The 20,112-nt window shown below is 40.0% G+C and overlaps 1 protein-coding gene across 1 annotated transcript; it reads left to right on the top strand.

Moving 5' to 3' along the window:
* The first annotated feature begins 35 nt into the window (after positions 1-35).
* Positions 36-20,110, top strand: secisbp2l (SECIS binding protein 2-like). The gene is made up of 18 exons (XM_023953119.2): positions 36-302; positions 3,541-3,740; positions 4,583-4,910; positions 5,014-5,152; positions 5,660-5,883; positions 6,530-6,554; positions 6,676-6,788; positions 8,014-8,124; positions 8,215-8,325; positions 9,443-9,610; positions 10,014-10,155; positions 10,252-10,424; positions 10,513-10,645; positions 10,743-10,905; positions 14,543-14,763; positions 14,945-15,099; positions 15,314-15,533; positions 17,604-20,110. Exons 1-18 carry the CDS (start codon positions 282-284, stop codon positions 18,218-18,220), a joined length of 3,264 nt encoding a protein of 1,087 aa, XP_023808887.1. The 5' UTR covers positions 36-281; the 3' UTR covers positions 18,221-20,110.
* The last annotated feature ends 2 nt before the right edge of the window (positions 20,111-20,112 follow it).

The following is a 20,112-nucleotide window of genomic DNA, read 5'->3' as shown; positions in this document are numbered from 1 at the left end:
GAGCTTTCTGAGCCTCGTAAAAAAAAAAAAAAAAAAAGCTTTCTGAGCCTCGTCGGCTTCCGTTCCAGGTGACTCCCATTTCCTCGCAGTTTTTCTGCTCCTAGGTTGTGCTACAGGCTAGACCGTGATAAACATTGCGAGCTGACGCAGCTGTAACAGTTAACTCGGGATGAGAGTCGCGGTAATCTTAATGGTAATTTAAAATGAAGAAACTAAGGCCTGCATCCTGACGTCGACATTGCGGTCGACGACGATCTGCGGCAGCGTTGTTGGTGACTGACATGGACGCTGGTGACATTAAGGTATAGTTTGTGCCTACATTCATTGTCTGATATGATTGATTTTTTTGTTCGTTTGTTTTGCTTGCTAACGCCCGTTTAAACGGAGCAGCACAACTTCACAATGTTTAGTTATCAATTTACTCAATTTCGTGTCGTTTAAACAACCTCAAATTATTGTCTCGCTAAACTTCAGTACTATAGCACTTCCACTAATGGCTAGTTCGCTACGGGGACAAAAATTCGTGTGAATAATACCTTTAACTATCCTATTGCGTTGTTACTATGTAGCAAACAATTTAATTGGTAATAAAAAGGTAAACTTAATTACTTGTGATTATTTTCGTGCGTTTTCGGTTTTGTGCGTTCCTACCTAAACACAGCTAGCTTGACAAGCTAACCAAAGCTAACATCAGCTGTCATTTGATTTCGCTTGTTACATGAGCTGAAATGCTTGATTCATTTGCTGAAATTATATTATTAATGACATCTGCGGAAAAAAGTCTTACTTTTAGTCAGCTAGTAAAATCCAAAACAAGCGTTGCAATGAGAGGTGGAGTCGGTTCTTGTTCTCAATTATAGAGGAATGGCTTGTTCCTCTGCATGTGTGCAATTCCTTTGCAGTGGGAAGATATGCAGAAAGTTGGGTTTGGTGTTCTGTTATTTTTTCTTTCTTCTCCCACTGGTTAAGATAAACTTGTTACCTAAATCTGTAAACAGTGTAACCCTCAGACTTTCTGGTATCTTTGGAACAATAAAGATCTGATTGATTTGAAGGAGCCAAAACACTTCAAAGTCATGACATGTAAACAGCTTGTTAATATGATAGGTTTTTGGATATACTGGGCTAAATGACATTAATAGTAATCATTAAAATAAAAGACACATCAAATTTGAGATGTCTTGGGCCTAGATCATTGAAGCACTCCATTCTATTTAGTCTTCTTCTTGACAAAGGGCCAGTGTGACTGTCATGATGGTCATCTGCCCCATTTCTATAAATGTGAAAAGTTCTAATGGATTTTCTGTGCCGTTCACACACAGTCCACCCTGCTTTCATGCAAATTCTGAAACCATCATGTCATGTGTACAAATAAATCCTTGTACAAACAGAAGCTTGTTAGATCAGTCCATCCAGCCACCTTCTGTCACCCCTAACGGATGCACATCTGGGTCTGACCTCATTGTGTTTTTCACAGCCACAATTATTCTCAGTAATCCTCTCAACACTCGTTGAAACAAGGATGTGTCGCCTCAGAAAGAATGCCTTTTCTTTTCTTTTTTACTGTTGGATTTTTCCCATCACTTTACTGTGTTCAAGAACCGCAATCGGGGAACACATGTAGTCCATGTTAGTCAGCTTATCCAGTCGTACTGTCCCCACTTGATCCTCTCAAACCTAATCCTATAACAACACTGCCTTAGCTTCACTTTAACATTGGACAGGCACTGCAGTACCAAACCTTACATGTGTGCTTTTGGAGACTTGTATAATTTTACTGATAGTTGAGGTTTTTCAACCACAAAACCTTTCGTTTATAGTTTGATTTCCTTAATAAAAGTGGTTTAAAAAAAAAGAGTCTGTATTTGTTTTGTCTTGGATGGGATTGATTCTTAAGATAAGATCACCAAGATCCACCCACAGACAGTAGCCGTAGGAAACAATAGGCATTTGTGACATCCACTGGTTGCACTGAAACTCCATTGATATGCTCCAACCACAGTTTCTGAGAAAGTGTCCCCTTTGTGCACTGAACCCTGTCACCTCTTCAGATCCTTTGCAAAATAGGATAAAATGAAACTTGTAAAATAGAGAACGACACTCTGGGGTGCAAATGATACACCTTTTGTGACAACGAAAAGAACAGAGAACTTGAAAATAATTCCCCAAAACTAAATAAAATACTGAGATTAATCCAATTTTCAGGGAATTTTTTTAAACCACATTTGTGTAGCAATTATTTTTGATCTTTGTTCAAAGTGCTTTTTTTTCCAGCTTTAACCTTTACTCAGAAATATATGTTTTTAAATATGCAATCCTATGTGTTGCAGTCTAAAGTTGTCCTCAGGTGCCCCTTCTCCTTTCTTGGTTTTATCTTATGTTGTAAAAAAGAAAAAACAATAAAAGGTTAACAATTATTAATTGGGTTATCTGAAAATGTCAATGTTTAACATTTTTTGTTGGTTTTTGATACAGCCATTATGTGCCAGTTATTTTTTTTCCAGTACAGTTGGCTAATTTTATTTGTGACAGATTCCGTTTTTTTTTTTTACCTGTGGCAGGGGAGTTAGTTGCTCTTCTATCATGCAAAAACTGAGTACTGCAGCAAAATTAAAAACATGATGTAAAATCTTAAATGAGATAATTGAGCTTCTATATAAATATATTAGTCTCTGCTCAATGGTGCCTCTGTTCAGAACTCACTGTTACTATCAGCTTAATATTCCTTTTTAAAAGGTATTAATTTTTTGAAAGATGTTTACATTCTGTGAAGCACTCTGTACTACTTCAGTATGAAAAGTGTTTTATAAATTAGGTTTAATAAATTTGAATCTGCAGATCTTCATTGATAAAAGATAAAAACGACCGCAATAAAAGTTTTTTTTTAAATGCACAAAATACCTTTTTATTATTTTTTTAAAATTATTCATTACTGGTTGGTTATTTAGTTACTACATCAAAAGCGACTGGAAGTGGTTTTATACCTTGATTTTAACCTGCAGCAGTTTCATTTATATCATGATGTGTTCTTCTTCATGTTTCTCCTTATCCTCAATACACGATGAGTTAGATCTAAATTTTCTCACAACTTTCTATATTTGCAAACCCACAATATTTGTCCGAGTGAGAAGTTTATGGTTTGTGACTAATAAACATAAAATTTAGGATAATTCAAGATTATTTTCCAAACCATTTTTATTGTTCATTTCAATTTTGAAAATATGGCTTTGCAGATATTCTAAACCTATTGGAGAAGTTTCACTCGGACACAACGTTCTGGCTTTGTCTTCGTGATATTTCTTGTGTCCACCCAGCAATGAAGTAGCTAAATGAACAGATGAGAACTGAAGGTACAAATATGGAAAAGGAACACCGCATTAAAAAAACAAACTGAAAATGTACTGGCTGGCTAGAAACGTGACAAAGTTGTCTACCCTGAAGAGAAGGGCTTAATTGTGTCTCGCATGCATCACACAGCCAGCAATTACCCGCCTTTCCTTGCTGTGTGACAGTAATGGCTGATGTTTTGTCTTTGTGCAGGATGTGAAGCTTTCACCTGAAGTCGAACCATTTATCCCGCAGAGGAAAGGTTTGGAAGGTTCTATTATCGGCATGAGTCTTTCTGGGGAAGCAGGAGGAGGCGGAGGTATCGGAGGAGGCAGTGGAGGGGTGGAAGCCACATCCATACCCAGCTACCTCATCACCTGCTATCCTTTTGTCCAGGAGAACCAACCCAGCAGGTATTTGTACAATCAGTGTTTGGGCCGGGGTCAGAGGTCACAGGTTTTAGGATGAACCTCTACAGGTGTTTGCTGAAACTCTTCAAAGTTGAGCTAAAGGCGCTAGTGCTTCTTGGTTTTGTTATTTTGGACCCAACCTAGTGAGCCATCCAACTTTCATTCCTTAAAGCATACATGTAATCTGTTGATGAGTGAACTTTGAAGGTCCAAAGAACAAATGTCTGCCTTCCTATATATTTTCTTTTTAATTATTCAAAGCAAGTGTAGACCAACACCAGTGTTTTATTGCATTTTGATCATCTAGATATCTATTTAAACTTTGATCCCTCTCATTGCTTTTTGCTGCAAGACTATCTAGTAATGAATGGAACAGAAATAGAACTACGACACCCCCCCCCCCCCATGTTTCCAGTGGCTCTTCCTCTGTCCAAAATGCGGCGCTGCATCCTGCATGCATCCGCTCCTTCGCTTCCTTCCCCAACATTTGAATGCAAGGAAATGCCCACTATCGAAGACGAGCTGCAAAAATGTCATCTGGATCTTTATTAGCATACTAGCACATGCTGTTTGTGACCTGAGAAAACCAACGTTTAGAAAATGCTGTTAAAATAAAGATGCAAATTCTGAAAATGACGTTAAATTATATATATATATATATATATATATATATATATATATATATATATATATATATATATATATATATATATATATATATATATATATATATATATATATATATATATATATATATATATATATATATATATATATATATATATATATATATATATATATATATATATTATTTTTATTATTATTTTTTTATTTTTTTTCCCCAGACAACATCCTGTATACAATGGAGGGGAGCTGCGCTGGCAGCAGGCTAACCCCACCCCTGGTGCTCCATACTTGGCCTACCCCATCATGTCTTCCCCCCAGCCTCCTGTCTCCAATGATTACACTTACTACCAGTTCATGCCTGCTCCTTGCCAACCAGTGATGGGCTTTTACCAGCCCTTCCCAGGCACCTACGCAGGCCCAGTTCAAGCAGGTGTAGTCAACCCTGTCTCAGCAGAGGTCAGCGAAAGGCCTCTGTCCCTCGGACTCGCATATGGAATGGCCAGTCAAAGAGGAAGAGGCATGGCCCGATCTAATGTCCCCCCAAAGGTACAAAAGATCTGCACTTTGATTCAATTCTGCAATATTGACTCAATCTTTTGTACAAATGTGTCTTTTTATCAGCCTGTTAAGTGTTTGTGGTTTCTGACAGCAACATTTGGGTGTGTACCAAGCTGCTCGGGGTCGTCGCCCTCCAACAAGAAATGCAGCTGTGCAGAAGGAGGTGTGCACCTTAGGACCTGATGGCATTACCAAGAATGTGATGCTGGTGGATGCAGCACAGCAGACGGGTAAGAAAACTACTGCAACAACTAAAGATACAGCTGGTTTATTGCACGACTTTGCAAAATACTTTCTGCTAAACCAGCGAGGGAAAACCCAAGCTCTGAAACCATTAGGTTACATCAGTTCTGGAAATACTAAGTTTGATTTTTTTTTTTTTTTTTTTTTTTTAAACTTAAATGCCAGAGGACAAAGAAAGTATGACGAGCTTCTGGTCCTGCAAGTTGTTGGGATAAAACTTGAACCAGTGGTAGAAACGGAATGCAGAGATTCCAGTTAAGGGTTACCATGAGTGAAACTCAGGCCTCCATTATGCAATTCTCCTAAACAAATGCCAAAGCCTGTCAGTTTGGATTTTTTTCTTAAATTGTTTTTTTTTTATAGTCCAAGTTAGTTCTTCACTCTTAATAAGTTTATGAATGAATTGGTCCTTAATCTTCTTATTTGTGTGTGGGATAATTGTTAGAGTTTTGCACATATTCTTTTCTGAGTATTTTTGTTCTTTTTTCCTTCAGATTTCCCAGGAGAGGTGTCGGGTCGGTGTGCCGCTGAGCGGGTTAGCCCATTGCTGTGGAAAAACCGGAATAAAAGAAGACGGGCTTCCCATCCAGCTGAAAGCTACAATGAACAGGGCGCCAGCGAGGCAGACATAGACAGCGACAGTGGCTACTGCAGCCCAAAACACAACCAGGCAGCCGGGGCAACGAACCGGACCGCAGAGAACACAGCCCCATCTATGGTACATTGTGTTATAAATGTAGATGATCAGGAGCCAGTAAACCTTTGTCACGTGAAAAGCAGAATTTGGCATCAACCAGCAGCCTGTGCCACATCTATAGGAGTCCCATTGTATGCAAGTGATACAGAGGACCAATGGCAACCCCTACTCTAAAATGGGTCATGAAATTCAAACCGATGAGCAGAATCCACACCAGTGTGAGATCATGTTGAGGTTTTTTTTTCTTAGCTAAGGTTAAACAGGAAAGCTTAAAATCCATGTCTCGAAGGGACTTAAGATATATGCATTAGAAATAGCAAATTAATTTGTATAAAAATGTGGGAAACCTGCATTTTATACATTATGTTAAGGGCAGTACTTACAATATATAATGAGCATTAAAATTATTTTAGAGAAAAGAATAACTTTGACTCATGGTGCAAACTTTTGTAACTATGACTCAAAGTGCAGTAGTCAATTGTCTGGGTTACTGTCGGGCACTAGAAAAAGTGACTCAATGTGCTAAACATTTACACAAAAGGTCAAATGATGACCAAGTATATTGTATTTATAGCAGCTTTTTGTCCTGACGGCTTTATGGAATAGAAGTATTTTTATTATTGTTGTTGCTTGTTTATCTAACATGTTTCATTGTCTTTTGTTTCAGGGTGTAGAGAGCGGTGTAGTGACAAGTACGTTTGTCTTAAAATGGTTTAAAATGACTTCTCTAACTATTAGACTTCTCTATTATTGTCATTAATTTAGTTTTTGTTAACAAAATGATTTTTTTGGGGGTGTAATTTTTTTTTCTAGGTCCCTGGGTAAATGTGGCATCTCAGGCAACTCCAAAGACCTGGGGAGACAGAAACGGACACTTTGTCAGAGGGGATCAGAGGAGGAACCCAGAACAGAGAAACTTTTCTCAGGTAAAATTGATCCTACCTGCCATGTCTGCTAATCCCCTTTTGTAATAATTATTGAATCAGTTGAAATCAAGTAGATTAAATGATCTTTAAGATGATTCCAACAAATTGGCCACATTTTGTGGCCTATTATTTTATTGTCTGATAAATCTGATGACAATAAAAGAAAAAAGACTGGAAAGTTAAAGACGTCTGTTTTAAGAAGCACTTTCTGCATGGACCACCATTTACAGGAAACACCTCTTGGACTGGTTTTCAAGCCCAACTTTTACATTTAAGATATTTTTGTGCAAAAAAAAACCCTAGGAAAACCTCCACAGCAGCATGTTTGTGTGCTGATTTCTTCTAAAGGAGCACTCTTCTAATGCATGGGTGGCAAACAAGTTTGACACCAAGAGCCAAATTTTTTCACTTTGAGAGTCAAAGAGCTACACCACACACTGACCTGCCAAGGCGTACACACACAAGTGTGGTTTAAGAGGGAAAAAAACTATAAAATGAGGCACTGAATATAGAAAATATGATGAGACGCAAAGAGCTGCACGCTCTTTGTCCGAGAGCCGCGTGTTCGCCACCCCTGTTCTAATGGGTCTGCACAAAAGTCACAATGTGAAGGAAACTGCTATTCAGCAACTTTACACTTTAACCCTTAAGAGTCCATGGTGACATGAGTGTAACAAAAAAATATCAGAAATGGATTCTCTGGTCTTCTTGGTTTGTGGTAAAATACACAGAATTTTATTTTTAAGTCTGGGTTCTTATAGGCTAAGGCCAAACTATTTACTGAAGCGGTTAAATGTGAGCATATTTACTAAAACAAAATCTTTGTTTTAAAGAAATGTATTTAAAAACGTTCTACATTTTCTTTTCTTTTGTTCAAACCCCTGTACATTTGAACATGTTTTCATGCTTTTGACTTCATCTCAAGTTAGGAAAGTTAGATATTTCATACAACTTATAAAAGTGTAGGTATACTGGAAAAAAAAGGGAACAATTGTACTGTGTGTTTAGGTGTCATTCTTCAATGTAGCCCTGATTCTCTTTGCTATGACATGGTCACAAATCTGTTTTGTAAGGGAATAGAACCTGCCACTTTTGAGAGACGATAAACATCTGTTTTTCCTTAACCCTCCTTTAAGTTGGTATATTTTTCTTCTCACATATATTTTCCAGACCCACTGCATCAGATAAACTATATGTGGGTCATTCGTGTTTTTCTGCCTTTCAGGATTTTCACAGTGGCTATCCAGGCCGCATGTCATGCGGCCAGCCGGAACAAAGGCTGCAGCCGGCAGCCGGCCCGGGCAGCGATCTCACTCCTGAGCCCCTCTACTTCAAGGTGGGTTCCTGTCCTGACAATCACAAAAGTTCCCCTTTTTAAATCAGCCATGTGGTGCTAAAAGAAAAAAAAATTCCATTTATCTCCTAGGATGAAGATGAGTTTCCAGATCTCCCTGCTGGAGGGTCTGTCCAACGCAGCACCAAACCAGAACCTGCTCCCCCGCAGACTCACACACAACCTAAACTTCCCAAAAACCTGGTACGCCAGTACTTAACGCACACAGCAGCCCCCGAAGACTGTTTAAACATGAGTGTATTTTATTCTTAATCTTGGACAACACAAACGCATATGGTGCCAAGATTTGAAGGTTTATATTTTAATAAGTTAGACTTGACTTGGTCATTTATATCACAAAAGGCATTTCAGATAAATATGTGTGATCATGGTATGAGCTTAAAAAAATTCTTAAGCAATGATTTTAACTTGAACTATTTTAAGTTGGATACTAGTAGCTAGTTTACTTAAATTTCGCGATCTGTCACTGGTTGGATTTTGGAGATATTCTCCGTTTGGTCTCATTCAGAGACATTCACCATCCTGCATATCGGAATTGGTTCATTTAAAAAATAAAAAAAAAACTACCTGATTATGATCTCGGATGAAGCTATATCTGCTGTTATTTAGATTTTAATGGGACACAACCCTTGTTGTGTCCCAAGCTTCAAACTCTTCATTGTTCATTAAAGATGTCTAATCAAATCAATCTTTATTTAAATAGCACTTTTCACATAAAACATGACACAAAGTGCTTTACACCAGAACAAAACACACAATATAAAACAGGCACAACAATATAAAAATAAAAAATTGCGCCCCCACCCCTGAACCACACAGAACCCCTAATCCCATTCACGCCTCCCACCCCCGGCACAGAAAAAAAAAACGTTTGTTTTGTGTGAAAGTTAATATTTGGAACCTCCCTTTCGGTGGATTGCTGCATAGACAGCCAGATGCAGCATCACAGGTGGGGAACCTGCAACACCACAGCAAGGTGGCGATGCAGGTTCCCATCTAGAGCTGCAGCGGCCAAACAGCAGCCGACCCAGAGGGAGGGGACCCAACTGAGGAAGCTCTGGAAATGAAAATGCAAATAATTAGTGAAATTATGAAATGTGAAATAAGTAATATTAAAATGAATAGTCCCATGTAAAATCATAAAATATAAGAAAAATGGATAAATTAACAAATGCAAAATGAATAAAAAAACGTTAAAAATAGTAAAATGGGCTAAAGGTCAGGTTAAAAAGTCAAAACCTAATGGAGGGTTGGCTCATAAGAAGGTTGTCTCTATAATGTGCCTCTATGTGCATCACAGCTGGATAACCTACCAGAGAACTCTCCAATCAACATTGTGCAGACCCCCATTCCAATTACTACCTCTGTTCCCAAGAGGGCCAAGAGCCAGAGAAAGAAGGCTCTGGCTGCTGCTCTGGCCACTGCACAGGAGTACTCTGAAATCAGCATGGAGCAAAAGAAACTGCAGGTATTCATCTGGACAACCATCTCATCTTTAGTTCATCCTCTTTTTTTGTTGCTTAAACCTGTTCACTTACCTTAAGTTATTGTAAATAAGAACATGTTTTTTATAGCTCATCTGGTTAAATAAAAAAAAAAAAAAGCTTTGCCTGTGTTACATTTCTTAAATTGGTCTCCCTTGCAGAAAAATGTGAGTTTTCATATATTTTTATACATCTGACGTCTCTAAAGGTGGATTTGTAACCCGCAATAAAAAAATTTTTTGTAGAAGTTAAAGGGCAAATAGAAATAAGGATTTTTCTTATCTTTGTTATAAAAAAAGATTAAACGGTTATTAATATGTTTGATTTTATTTTTTTACATTAGCCAGCAGAATGATGGAGATGAGTTTTTCATTCTTCGTCTTACAGGAAGCGTTCACCAAAGCAGCGGGGAAGAAGAGTAAGACCTCTGTTGAGCTGGATCTGGGAGACATGTTGGCAGCTCTGGAAAAACAACAGCAGGCAATGAAGGCCAGGCAACTCAACAACACCAAGCCCGTGTCTTTCACCTGTATGCACAAACTCTGTCATTCATGAGTTTTTTGCTTTTTTTATTTGGAAAAACCTGCATGTTAATTGCATTATGTGTCCATGCTGTTTTTTCCAGTGGGAACAACCACTCCTTTTTACAACTCGGGCTCCTCCAGCTTGCCATCCATGCTCAGGGGACATCAGCAGTACTCAGCCCCACATAACCCCCTTGACTCCACAGCGCCTCGCATCAAGAGGGGGAAAGAGCGGGAGATCCCCAAAGTCAAGCGACCAACTGCCCTTAAAAAGGCTGGTTTTGCAAGGAGTTCTAGTAATCAAAGAAGCCATTTTTTTCCCAGTACAATTAAAAAATATAAATATTTTTTTATTTCTATAGATCATTTTAAAGGAACGCGAGGGGAAAAAAGGAAAGTCGAGCTTAGAGCAAGAGTCTTTGGGTCAGGAAGAGAGCGGGGATGAGTGTCTACATTTTACTGATGATCTTTCACGTGAACCTGCCTCCCAGGAAGGCAAATTAAAATATCTCATGAGTAGAATAAATATTCTTTCTGTTTTGATGGAAAATATCCACAAACTGACGAAATGTCTTGATTTTAAATTCTGCAGAAAATGGTCTAAGCGTGGCCAGTGACGCATCTCTGTCCCCGGCCAGTCAGAACTCCCCTTACAGCATCACCCCGGTGTCTCAGGGTTCTCCTGCCAGCTCCGGGATCGGGAGTCCAATGGCTTCCAATGCCATCACCAAGATCCACAGTCGGAGATTCAGAGAGTAAGCGCTCACAGTCCTTTTTGCTAGAATCCCTGGCATTTGAATGTCAGAAAACATCTCCGACACCAAACCCACTCAAACATCACACAGCACTGCTTCTGAGAAGAACCAGAGTTTAAGGAGTGAACGGATACAATAAAGAATTGTAGAGTTTGACATTTCTAGGATTTTGTCCTGGCTCAGCAAAAAAATGTATGCTAGGCGTTTCAAACCCGGCTTTGTCCACTGTCTTCAGTCTGCTGAAGGACCATTGTCTCAACCGGTACTTCTCCAACACATTTTGCATTTAAAGCCTCTGGAGCATGACTCCTCCTCCTGACTGACCATTTATTATCCCTCTTCTAGATATTTGATGGGGAGAGACATCATGTCTGTTCATTCTGTTTAGCCAAATCCTAAAAGAAAAGAAAATGGATGTTAAACCCTAAACAAGCAAGATTAAACACATTTTTGATTGACAGCACTACAAACTTTGATTACTTACTATAAATAAAGCTTCATAGACGTGAAGTGGACGTGTCTTTCTCACAGACTTGCTCATTTTATGTTTTAATAAAATGTCGTTAAGATACTTTTAAGTAATTAACCGGTTTTAACCGGAATCGCATTCAAAGTTTCAGCCATATCTTATCTTTCTTTGTGCATTACTTGTTTCTGGCGATTGGTGGAGTTACATGACTCCACTGCCATCCTCTGTTGGATTAACCAGAACCACAATTGTCTGCACCAAAATAACAATCCCGCAAACAATCACTTGGTTGTTTCATTCTAATAACTGGCAATAACCAAAATCAGCAGTTATTTTTACAATTATTACAGATGGAAGACGGTAAAACTCCTCACTACACACTTTCTACACTTTTCTCCGACCGACATAAACATTTTCCCACTTTTCTCTGCTGTTAAAACTTCTAAAGTTCAATCCTTTGTGGAAAAGTTGGTCCAATATTGTAGGATGAAAAACAAAGATCTGATTGCGATAGAAAATGTATGTTAATGTTGAAAGTTAAACAGTTTCTGTACAGAAGACAAGGCACAGAGGAGATTGACAACAGCCAATCAGGACGCAGAGCACATTGCGCTAAAAAGAGAGGATGGCACAAAGAAATCTGTGGCTCAGATTAAACTGACATGTTAGAAAGATCAGAAGCTGATTGTGATCAAAATCTGTTGTTGCTGCTTGGTCCAGCCCACTTCAATCTGTTTACTTCATGCTAGTTAGAGGCCGATCACAACTAACATAATATCACATAATCAGTTTCCTCCATTTCAGACTGTTCTGTCACTTTCGTAAGGCTTAGATATATAACATATTAACAACTATTTGAAATCATAATTTATGGGTTTCAGAGTCAATTTTTTGTTCATTTTGAACAATCTGATTCACTGATCTAAAATGGATTCAGGACATCTTTAGCCAAAACCTCAACCAGTGTGACTCGGGGATAAATTCCTGGTACTGAACAGTGCAGCTGAAGTTTTCCAGTTTCCTTGTATTTCTTGCAAGAATAAAGTGTACAAGTAAATAAGAATGAATGTCAAATCCATTCACATTTTAGTTTGCTAAAGTTCAGCCCACTGTTGTTTTTCCACATCAAAATAATCCAAATTGAACATTATTAGAACATTCTACCTCACTGTATGGTCACATGTCTTTGCTAAATTTAAAGTGTTTCCACACATTGGACGGGAATGATGGACTGATCAGTTTTGGCTGACGTCACACGCGTGTTGTCCGCTGTGATGGCACTTGGTCATTTTTACTCTATACCGGTTAAATAAACCTACTTTACCTCAATCCGAATGGTGTTTTATTGAGACCATTTGAATTGATGTACCGTAAATTCCGGACTACAAAGCGCACCCGATTACAAGCCGCACCCACCCATTTTCACGTGTTTAATTAGTTTTATACATACACAAGCCGCGTCAGAGTACAAGCCGCACATGTGTTAGGCGATATTGTCATCCTGACAGATCACGGCCAGTATCCCAGAGTGAGTGCAATTAATTAGCACATTGTGGGTGGTGCCAGCTTTGCCTCTGGCTCATGTATTTGAGTGTATCGACATTTGTCAAACAGCATGGACCTCTATTCTGTTCACAAGTACCTCAGTTATGGTGTTTTTATTTCATTTTTTTTTTACTTATTGACAATCTAGGTATCATACATAAAATTACAAACAGTAACCATATAATCAACATTACATCCCTCAGTTATGATGAGGAAATTTACATCCGCGATTCCACATTTCCCATGAGTCTTAGGGGCTAAAGGCGGGGCCAACGCCCGGCTCGCCATTCTGTTGTACGTGTTTAAGAATGAGCAAGTATCAGCAGTGCATGGAGGGGTGAACGGGTACAGCTCTCCTTCCGCTTGTGTCGCAGCAGCGTTATGGGAGTAACAGGACTGGTTAAAAAACACACCGGTAAAATACAGCAGCGGCGACTGAAAAGCGCGCGCCTCAGCGCGATACGCGCGCCTCAGTGCGGCGCGTGCGTCAGAATTCAGAAGCCTCTGCACTCCGCGGACGCCCCGCGCACTCCTTGTCTCCCCTTCCTATCTACTCCGACACCTCTGGCCAGGGCGGCTTCAAGGAGGAGCACTTCGTCCCCGTTGCGCCAGTGGACCGAGCAAATCGTGTCTGTGCAAAGCAATCGGACTTAATACTGTACGTTTTGTGTATGAGGGGCGGGTGCGTTGCTACGTGTGGGAGCCTTCAGACTGCCATCGGCCCCGCAGCTCAATCAGCAGGAGAAGATGTCTCCAGCTCACACGGAGGCTGGGAGTTGTTCAAAGCAAAATTCCGCTTTTACGGTTTCCTTAGAAACCGTAAATGGAGTGTAAATTCACTCCATGCGCTGTTCTCTCCGTCACGCAGCTGACCGGCTTTTCCAAACCCGTTGGTGACGGTGGACTTTTTTACGCTGCTTTTAACGATTGCTTTTAACTTGAAAGCTTCATCATATTGTAGCGGCGATCTGGTGCACGTTGGGTCTAATGGCACCAAAGGATTCTGGGATGCGGCCGGGCATGCGTGTTTCATTTTGTTGAACCATGACTGAAGTGTCTAAGACCTGAAGTCAAGTCCATGCTGTTTGGCTGCTTAAATGTGTGTTGAATATAAATGCCTTGTGCTTGGTGTTAGATAAAGAATTCAAACTATTCACTGAGTTCGAAAGTACGTACATGGCTGCCGCTAATTAAATCCATAAATTAGCCGCGTCACTGAATAAGCCGCAGGGCTGTAAGCGCAGGAAAAAAGTAGCGGCTTGTAGTCCGGAAATTACGGTAATCAGTTGATTTTGATGTAATTGATTTATTTTGTCTTTTAAACTATTTGATAATGGTAGAGGTCGATTCCATTAACAACTTGCCCCAGACAGATCAGTTTGGTTGGATTGTAGGAATATATATCAATTCATTGTTACCCCCCTATTATATTCATAAAATCAAGTAGTAAATGATGTTTTCTGTAACGCTGCAACAAATACTGTACACACAGACGTTTTATTCATTGTTGGATATTCTTCTAAACATTTAGGAGTTGGATCTGACATTTTTATTACACAATCAATTAAACTAACATCACAGATCTGAATCTGTCCGTCTCTCACCGCGGTTTGTCTTCTGCAGGTACTGTAACCAGGTGCTGAGCAAGGAAATCGATGAGAGTGTGACCCTGCTGCTTCAGGAGCTGGTTCGCTTCCAGGAAAGGGTCTACCAGAAGGATCCCAGCAAGGCCAAATCAAAGCGCCGCCTCGTGATGGGACTCCGAGAGGTCACCAAGCATATGAAGCTGCACAAGATAAAGTGTGTTATTATATCTCCTAACTGTGAGAAGATCCAGGCTAAAGGTAAGCATTCCACACTGTGCTGTGGTTAATGTTTACGTCAAGAGTCTACCTGCAGTGATTATTCCAGTTTTTTGAGTTCCCAGAATGTCATCCTATAGCTTTAGCCATTCAAGTCTTTGCTTTGTGTTTTTCTAATCTTTAATTTAAATATAATTCCATTTTTTTGTTTCTTGCGTTGCAGGTGGTTTAGATGAAGCTTTATATAACGTGATTGCCATGGCAAGGGAGCAGGAGATCCCCTTTGTGTTTGCTTTGGGCAGAAAGGCTCTTGGGCGGTGCGTCAACAAGCTGGTGCCTGTTAGTGTTGTAGGAATTTTCAACTATTCTGGAGCCGAGGTGAGTTAAAGGTTCAGTTGGAGTCCCACTAGTTGTTGGTCTATGAAATATGTTTTCCAGTAAGCTGTTTGCTAATTTAATGCCAAGTGTTGAGCAGTCTGCCCTGCCTTACTGAATAACATAATAAAAATGTTTAAACATGGATTAGAAAGCAGAACTATACAGAATGTTTCCACAGAAAGAGATGTCTAAACATGGTTACCTGGTCTTTTAGGGGCTATTCAATCAGCTGGTGTCTCTGACAGAGGAGGCCAGGAAAGCTTACAAGGAAATGGTGTCAGCTCTTGAGCAAGAGCAGGCAGAGGAGGCGCTGAAACATGACAAGAAGGTCCCACACCACATGGGGCATTCCCGCAACCACTCTGCCGCTTCAGCGATCTCCTTCTGCTCCATCCTGTCTGAGCCCATCTCTGAGGTCAATGAAAAGGAGTACGGTAAGCTCATGTTTCCATGACTCTGTTTTTTAAAAATTTTTTTAACAAGTTTACTCCTGCATTTAGTTTTCTGAAGTAAAGTTTGTACTGGGTGTGGGAGGAGGGGGGATTTTTGCACCAAAGTATGTTTATATGCAATAAAGATTTAAATCTATTTGTTTTTATGGGGAACAGACTTGACTTGACCTCAGTTACAGTGACTAAACACCTTTTAAAGTTGTTTTTATTTATTTACTGCCAAGTCATGATGAAACTGAAGTAAAGAAACCGACTACAGACCCAACTCCAAACATGTGTTGTCCATAGTTAAATAAACAAAGGATGGGGGACAGGATATGGCCTTGAAAGTAGACGGGAAGTAGTGGGGATATCAAAACACAAATGGTAAGAAATGGAGAGCAGCAAAGAGTAAACCTTTGGGAGCAAAGAGATCCAGTTACAGGCAAACCTTTACTTTCCACTGACCTCAGATTACTGACCTTTTAACCCCTTCCTTTTTGGCTTGATCCTTAAGGTCTACAGACGAGGGCTGCACGATATGACGAAAACTCACGATATTAGTGATCAATATTGCGATGACGATATAACTTGCGATAAATGAACAAATAGCAAAAACAACAAACATTTCCATTTCACTGCAAAAGTTTAATTTTATTAAGTAATAATAATTCATTTTAATAAGTCAAAATCCCTCAAATTATTCTCCAAATGACCCTCGTCTTAGGAGGGCAACATCTGACACAAAAGCTCCATCCGATTGGTCAACAATGTGAAGGCTCCATCTGATTGGTCAAATGCATAAAGAGATTTATTCAATTCATTAAACAGTTGCCATAAGATTGTTTTAGCAAATTTAAAGTTTACCATTTATTGCGATTTTCGCTGACTTTTGCGATATGGATATTGCGCAGCTTGAAATCGCGATAAATTTGCGATTAATTGTGCAGGCCTACTACAGACCAACGATTTTAAGGACCCACTCCTGTGAAAATTTTGTTTTTTACATGTTCTTGTGGCATTTTTCTCCTGATGGAGGACATTTATAAAGAAAACTAAGATTTAAAACCCAATTTCTGAGCATTTAATTCCAATCATTGTGAATCAGGAGCAGACATAAAAAAGCCGTTTGGAAAAAGCTTGTAGCAGTGCTGTAGGTGCCACTGTCAGTGGGCCATCATCTCCCTGCTCCACTTCATTCTGATGCATCCACTTGTAGACTACTAGATCATGTACATCTTTGTTTTCCTCGTCTGATGGGAAATGGGGGAGGGCTTACTCTGCGCCAATAGTCTTGCCCACAACTCGGAGGTGAATTTATAATGAACTCCTGTCGCTCTGCAGAAGCTATGTCCTACAAAAACCACACAGGTTTTATGATTTATGACTTAAAAATGGCACAGTCCGAATCAAAACCACTGGAAACCCTTTGACAACAGGTCAGACGATCGGAGTGGGTCTTTAAATATTCCAAAAACTGGAAACAAAACAAGAGATTTCTCTCCTCAACCTGTTGCTCCTTGTCTTTGGAATTTCCTTCCTTTGTCACTGCGTCAGATCAAGTCTGAGTGCTTTCTAACCCGGATCAAGACGTTGTTAATCGGAGACTCTCAGTTGATCCTGGTCCATTGCGGATTTTTACTTTAATCTTCACTTTGAGAGGGTCCTGTCAGTTTTTCATGTTTTTAAACTGTCTGTGTTTGGGTTTTGATTTCATTTTGTTTTATTCTGTAAAAAGTACTAAACAGTATAGATAAAAATTGCTTTCATGAAATCGTCACAGAAAGTAGAGATGCTGCTCTAAAGTGTTTAACTTGAAATCAAAAGTGTAAGGAATACTGGGTTCCTCTGCTCAACTGTTTCTCACATTTAGATTTTTTTGTGCTTTTTTTTTTTGGAGCCCAAATTGTTGATTAAATCAGTTATGGGGAAATGCACATTCTGCAGGGGAATTTAAAATCAACCTAAAGAAATGGGGCGCAAAATCAATATTAACCGTGTGCAGGTAATGTTTCTTAATTGTGTTATAATTCTGAACTTAGGAAGATGATCATGCTTCATTTGTGTCTTTAGAGACTAACTGGAGGACTATGGTGGAGAATTCCGACGCCCCAGAGACAGCAGAGGAAGAGCCAAGTCGTCCAGCGCCTCCTGCTACCGCCCAGAAAGATGGCGAGATCACAGCGGCCCCTGCCAGCGTCGCCCCGCCATCTTCCACCGCCCCCCAGCCGAGGGCGGGGCCCACTGCGCAGGGCAGTGGGGACAGAGACGAGGTGCGAGCTGATGACCGTCTGGAGCTGGCCTCCCAGCAGAGCACAGAAACGGGCTCTTTAGACGGGAGCTGCAGGGGGCCACTGAACTCCTCCATCACGTCCACCACCTCCACCCTCGTCCCAGGGATGCTGGAGGAAGAGGATGAGGATGAGGAGGAAGAGGATGACTACACTCCCGAACCGATATCTGTAGAGGTGCCTACCCTGAGCAGCCGCATTGAATCCTGGGTATCAAAGACCCTGGAGAACCTGAACTTGGGGAAAAGCCAAGAAAGTACAGAGGATGAGGAGGAGGAGGAGGAGGATGAAGAGGACAGGGGTCAGGGCGAAGAGGAGGAGGACTTTGATTCGGCCGAGCTGTCAGATACCAGAACAGAAAGCAAAGAACAAGCAGAGGTTAAGGTAGTCTTGGGCTGAGTCTGTCCTCCGTCTTCGCTTCATTCCTCGGTCAGTGTCTCACATCCCTCTTCCTCCAGTCTCCCTGACATTCAGCATCATCTCAGGTATACATCTATCAAACAGCAGAGACTCTGACCAACCTGGGCACACACCCCAACGTTCGGTTTGAGGGACGGAAACCAGCAGCTGTCGGAAAACACTACAAAATGTAAAGATCTCCTCACTTCTTCTGCCCACATACCTGCAACACTTGAATGCAGAGCCCAGTGTCTGGATTTTTGAACTCTTTCAGAGATGTTTACAGTGATTTGGAGCAGATTTGTCTCGCAGAGGAGAGATCTGACTTCATTTAAAACTCTGAAGGTTTACAGCTCTGCTTGTGTTTCTGTGTGTGTGTGTGTGTGTGTGTGTGTGTGGGTGTGTTTTTCGGGCACATGCTTTGCATTGATTTGCTGTTAAATTGCTTTATCTTTGTAAATATTTTTGCTTCCATCTTTCTGCTTTGCGTGGGAGGAAGAGCCACATTACCGAGTGATCCTTGCTTTTGTTATTAAGAGGTCGGGGAGTTCTGTTGTTGCACCAAAACCACTCCAACCCCTCCAGTTTTTAAATGTCCGAGTAACGAGTGTCTAATCCTGTATTTAGGTGATTTGAAATGATTTAACAAAACAAACTTTGTGCATATAACCTCCTTTTAGATAGCTTTACTAAAACCTGTAATAATTTGTCTTATTGTCTAGTGTAAAAGTTGTTTTTGTCTTTGAATTTCAGATGTTTCTCTATGAAGGAAAAAACAAGTGCTCTCATTTATTGTCTTTCTCATGTGACTGCCGAACCTTTAAGACTCCTTCCACCATTTCTGTCAACCAATTTGCGATGTTTTTTTTTTTTCTTTTCTTCCCCCAAATCCAGTTAGCAGCTGATTCAGTAAATAAACAGTCAAATCAAAGCAGTGAGATGGAGTCCTGCTTTGGGATGCCTCGTGTTGTTTACAACCTTTAAAGCTGAGAAGCCAGAGAACAGGGTTATCGGCGTTCATAAAGTTTGGCATTGCTCCAAAAAAAAAAAGCACGCGTGCTTGCTGGGAACTGGGATTGACCTCAGCAAATAGTTTTGAATTTTAACATTTTTAAGATTTTTTTTTAAATTTTCTTTAGGAAATTTTGCAAGTTTCCGTTGTCAGACGTCTATACGTTTGTAAATACACATGTACAAAAGAAAAATCTTACATTTTATAAAAATAAAAAAAAACACCATTATCCTGCTCTTGAAGCCGTGTATTAAATTTAAAATGAAAAATATTGGAATCCAATTTCATGATATTTGATAGAGAATTCTAGTACATTATCAGCTCAGTAATGGTGAGGATATCATGTATTTTGTTGGGCAGTTTGCAATGTGAGAGATGAGATGTCCGTGTAAAGGAATATCCAACTATTGAAAGTATTTCTAGTTTGATTGAAGGTACGCTCTGTGTGTGTGTGTGTGTGCGTGTGTGTGCGTGTGTGTGTGCGTGTGTGCGTGTGCGTGTGTGCGTGTGCGTGTGTGTGTGTGTGTGTGCGCGCGCGTGCGTGTGCGCGTGCGTGTGTGTGTGTACACGCTTTCTTATTTTTTTGTTTCATTGAAGTATTTAAAGTACGTTCATTGACAGCAGGTGTGTTTTTGCACTATGTAAATACAATTCTGGTAATGGTCTTGTAACTAATGTGAACAACAAATAAGGAGAAAAAATGGTTTAATGAAGTACTTTTATTTTCAGTGTTCTTTGTCTTTATATGGATATTTAAGATCGTCTCCCTCTGTACATTACTAGAACACATTGTTAGAGGTCGTCTCTCATAATCACATTAACATTTACCCTATATGGACTGATAATTAACATCATTAAAATGTTGTCTAAGTAAATCAGT

Source organism: Oryzias latipes, chromosome 3, assembly GCF_053564925.1.
Source record: "Oryzias latipes strain Hd-rR chromosome 3, Olatipes_Hd-rR_3.1".
Lineage (NCBI taxonomy): Eukaryota > Metazoa > Chordata > Actinopteri > Beloniformes > Adrianichthyidae > Oryzias > Oryzias latipes.
Note: the sequence above shows the minus strand (reverse complement) of the source record. Positions and strands in the feature narration are given on the sequence as shown.